We start from the raw sequence: 5,000 nt of genomic DNA on the forward strand, positions 1-5,000 counted from the left end.
GGGCGAGAAGCCGGCCCTCTGGACTACCGCGGTCATCCCCGTCGACGTAACGAACCCCCTCGACTACACCACTCTGGCCAACCACATCTCACTCTGCACCACTGAGATCCCCACAGGTATGCCCAATCCGTCAGTCGGGTGACACACTTGATTTTTTCTTTTTCTTTTTTTGTCTTTCCTTCTTTCCTTTTTTAACCATGCCACACGATTTACTTCACTTTAGAAATCCGTCCTCAGACAAAAGCAGTTCTCAATCAGGTTAAGTTGGGGAAATTCCAAGGAGGAGACCAGTTGGTCGTCTCAGAATGAGATGGCGACAAGATTGAGAACAGACCTGGCGAGTGGAGGGGAGGAGGATGGTGATCCTTATAAGAATCTATCAGCCGGGTATGATTACAAAACAGGTGCCTGGTGAGAAAGAAGAGAATTTGCAAAACAGACCAAATTTAACAGAAAATTGTCATCCTTTGAAATCTGGCTGTCTTCACAGCTACAAGTGTTCTACAAAAGTAATAGAGATATCAGTACTTTTTATATCTGATTCAGTGATAATACTCATAAACATGATATGGACAGTTATAATAAAATTTAATTTGGATGTCCGTCAGACTAACAGCAAAGATAGTAATAATCCTAATAGTTACGTTAGGCACAACGCTCATGCACCATCACACTCTCCGCTTCACTCCAACTATCTCCAACTCTTTTACTCAACTTTTTCACATGATAGGCAGACACGGAAATCAACCAAAGCCCATTCACATACCTAACATGTAGAGAGTCAATATTTTTTTAAAACTGTTCATCAGATGCAACACATGGCATTCATGGTTCCACTTCAGTTGCATTACACTCACGACAAACCAGTACACAAAGAACTGGAGGCGTAACCATCACAAAGCAACTCATGCACCTAAAACACACTAGAATATATATATATATATATATATATATATATATATATATATATATATACTGTATATATATATATATATATATATATATATACATATATATGTACATATTTATATATATATAAATATATATGTACATATATATATATATATATATATATATATATATATGTACATATATATGTGTATATATATATACATATATACATATATATATACATATATACATATATACATATGCATATATATATACATTATATATGTGCCTGTTTATATATATATATATATATATATACATATATATACAGACACATATATAATGTATATATGCATGTATATATACATTACATATGTATGTATATATTTTTATTTCTTTCCTTTTTTACTCTTTTTTATGCAAACCGCTGAAATGTTTACGTTCACCCATTTCATTGTTAGAATCCACGTATGTTCTCTACGGAGAAGCTGTCTTTAGACAACAACAGAATTCCATGTTGTCGTGACATTCTCCGTTGAACGATAGGCGAGAATTCAAGCGACCAGATCAGAAATATATGAGTACAGGAGGAAGAGATGAATCTTTCTGCCAACGATAATAATGATATCACTCATAGACGATGTGACCTGCGCATAACGTGACGTATACCTCATTGTTCTTAATGTTCTACAGGTGGCTGCCCTCCCATATCACGCTATCAGTCCGTGCGTGAACGACTAGAGTACCTCAAGAGTTCTCCAGACGTAGTGGTCAACTACTTCTCCCTTAATATGATGAGCAACCTGATCCCAGCGCCCTTCGCCAGAAGACTCTTCAACACCCACGGCGTCACAATGGTGGTCTCAAACATGCCCGGTAAGAACCAGACATTTCGAAAACATTTGACAGTCTGGAATGAATATTTAATTTCTAACTTATACTCACAAGGTATCTATCCCTCTTTCTCGTCCTCTCTATCTCTATCTCTCTTTCTTATTCTCCCCGCACTTTTCTGATTTTCTTTCCAATCTTTCTTTAGAACGCTGGTGGCGTAATCTGAAGCGTGCTGGTCTCGCAATAGCTTAGTTGTGGGTTCGAATGCTGCTCTTTTCTCCCATTCGCAGCAGTGATTGTTACCTGTCCCAACAGTCCAAATGCATAGGGCAAAGCTATCGGATTTGGGGATTGCTACGCGCCTCCTGGCATAGGATCCTTGCCACTACCTTCTATAGCTGCTGTTGTAGACTATCACCGCTTCTTCCATGTCATTATCATCTGGCTTTGCACAGGTTCTGTTCTATCTTCTACTCCCCCCCCCCCCTCATTCACAGAGGACCGACTTCAACACACATTTTCTCCTATGCGCTCTGATCATATTGGCTCTACTTTTTTCCTACGTCATTCTTCAGAATTTCCGGGCATCCTTTTCAGACTGAGCTTGTAGGAGGGTCGCAGCCGAACACCTGACTTCTGACCTTTCTATCATCTATTGTGGTAGAGAAAACCTAGTGACATTCAACTCCATCAAAACTCAATTTCTCTACTTGTCCACTTGACATAGTCTTCTACAAAACTATACCAGTTCTTCTTCCTTCTGACACTTTAATCATTCTTGGACTTTAAACATTTCCTAACTCCAGCTCAGCTGCTGACTATTGTATAGAGTACGTTTCTGAATTTTGGGGTAACTCACCTCACCCATTACACCTAAACAAAGTGGTCAAGAGCCTTCCGCCTTATTACTTCTTGACTTACTGACGAGCTACCCTGCCCGCCGTAATAAAGCATCTTTATCTCTTTTTCTATGCCTATTTTTATGGTGACTATTCTTCAGAACTCAGAAGCTGCGTAGCTCCTATTGTATGATAACAGCAGTCAACAACACCTAGTGTAAGTCCGCAACGACTTTTGGGTTATAACGGAATTCGATTCCCTCTCACCACTTAGTGACAGTCCGTATATATGGAACATCAAGGGGCGGGAACTGACTTTGAAAAAGAAGGAATATATACATTTTCTTTGCTAGCATATATACATATATATATATATATATATATATTTATATATATGTATATATATAAATATATATAAATTCATATATATATATATATATATATATATATTTATATATATATACATATATATATATATATATATATATATATACATATATATATGTATATATGCTAGCAAAGAAAATGTAGCAGCGGCATAACACTGGGGAAAAGGCTGACATCTTCGTTTTTTTCTGACAAAAACAACCACAGTTCCTTAAGTACAGTAGCAAGATTTGTGTCAAAAGAAGAACTGTTTGACGCAATGAACGGCATCAAGGGTGTTGCCGCCCCTTGTATGACTACCTTTAATGTAGATGAAAGGGACCGCTAATCACAAAATGGGATCAAGAAAGGTCGAGCGTCGTACTATGTGAATGGGTGAAGTTAAAGAGGGAAAAAAAAAAAAAGACTCTGTAATGACCAGGGTACGCCGTCCCATTCCCTCATAGACTAACTAGCACACACAATTAGCGGAAGCTGGCGCCATTTAGGTCATGCTACTCGCTTGCCTGTCGACTCAAGAAGCCATTCCCTATTCCTCCTTCTCCTTCTCCCTCTCTGCCTCCTCCTCTCTCTGTCAGAACCACCTCCTTATCGTGAAACCGTGGAAATGCAGGCGAAAGATAACCGCCAAGAGAGAAAAAAAATGGGATAAGTTTGGGGATAAACATGCAGAAAATTCGCAAGCGCGCCGAACTTCTCTGCTTGGGCAGAATCGTTGACATTACGAAATGGGAAGTCTGTCTTCCTACTAATAACTCCAGCGAGATCTCGTTACAGATGAAACGTGGAGCCAGCTTCCCAGAGATCATCTCTGCAACCTGGGAAGTCTTGTGCCTCTCCCTCATCCCCAACTTCTACACACACCCTATAAATGGGGTCGAATCCCCAAACAGTTGCCGAAGGAACTTCAAACGTATCTGAGAGAAACTTCAACTTAGACCTCGACCTGGGGCCTCATACTCAAAACGAGTTTTTCCTCAAGGTGTCTGTTGACGAAGGACGCATTTCTTACAATTTGAATTCCGATTAACAAAATTTGTCAAAGGAGCTTTTGGAGCGCCTTAAAACAGAAAGATGCCTCAAAAGTAAAAGGGTAAATACCCTTCGACATGTAAGGGCAGTGCGAAATAGGTGTAATACCTTCACAGAAACAATACTACAAAGAGAGAACCCTTGATATTGAAGTAACTAGGAATGAAAGTAAGCAAAGAAGGTGACGGGTTCAGGCCAGGAAGCAATTACCTGCGATTGAAGCCATATGTCAACTCTGCTGAGACTGCCAGGGCAAGTAGCAGTCACTATAGCCTGTGCGCTTCAAGGAGTCCGTTCAGGGTGTGACATACGCCGTGATTTATTACTAGCCATTCTGCCAAATCAACTTTAGCCTCTCTCTCTCTCTCTCTCTCTCTCTCCCTCTCTCTCTCTCTCTCTCTCTCTCTCTTATTTCCCATTTATGTGCTATTTGATTTTTTTATGTATATATACTTGTTAGGTTTGTAGCAACGATCTGAATAAATTCTGACGCGTGGCAACGGCGCTTTTCTCCCATGTTGCCACGTCGAGGCGTCACAGGTGAGACAGGTGGGATCGGGGTATAGGTAATTGTTGTTATAATCCTAAAAAGTGATATTCATTGCACAATACAGCTTTATTTCCTATATAAGGAATAAAAATAAAATACAACATGTTTGGAAAATAAGAGTCATGTACTAAGGCTGATTTGGCAGATTGGCTAGTAGTAAATCACGACGTATACCACACTGAACGGACTCCTTGAGGCGCAAGACTATAGTAGCCGTTGGGATCAGTTCTGGGTCCACATACTGCCAGACGAATGAGAAACTCAATGTGACACGCGGCACACAACAACGCATGGCAGAGAAATGGGGCGATAATTCTTCCCAACTTCACCTCGGGTGTACGGTGCATAGGCCTCTAACACAGACATATCATTAAAGACGACCGATGCGCGGTTTGCTCCAGAACCGTAATTAGTTGTTGTAAACGCACACGAGGGGACCATTGACGTGTGGGTGAACTCTGATCCAA

At 40.1% G+C, this 5,000-nt stretch overlaps 1 protein-coding gene across 1 annotated transcript in view; it reads left to right on the forward strand.

The window, feature by feature from the left end:
* The window catches only part of LOC143018508 (uncharacterized), a 24,948-nt gene that overhangs the window by 14,411 nt on the left and 5,537 nt on the right, over positions 1–5,000 (forward strand). The window contains exons 2-3 of the mRNA XM_076173912.1: positions 1–116; positions 1,585–1,767. The exon at positions 1–116 is cut by the window's left edge and continues 15 nt beyond it. Coding sequence (XP_076030027.1) covers positions 1–116; positions 1,585–1,767 — 299 coding nt within the window. The remainder of the gene's footprint in view (positions 117–1,584; positions 1,768–5,000) is intronic.

The sequence above is a fragment of the Oratosquilla oratoria genome, chromosome 35 (assembly GCF_046742065.1).
Source record: "Oratosquilla oratoria isolate Oo_2021 chromosome 35, ASM4674206v1, whole genome shotgun sequence".
Lineage (NCBI taxonomy): Eukaryota > Metazoa > Arthropoda > Malacostraca > Stomatopoda > Squillidae > Oratosquilla > Oratosquilla oratoria.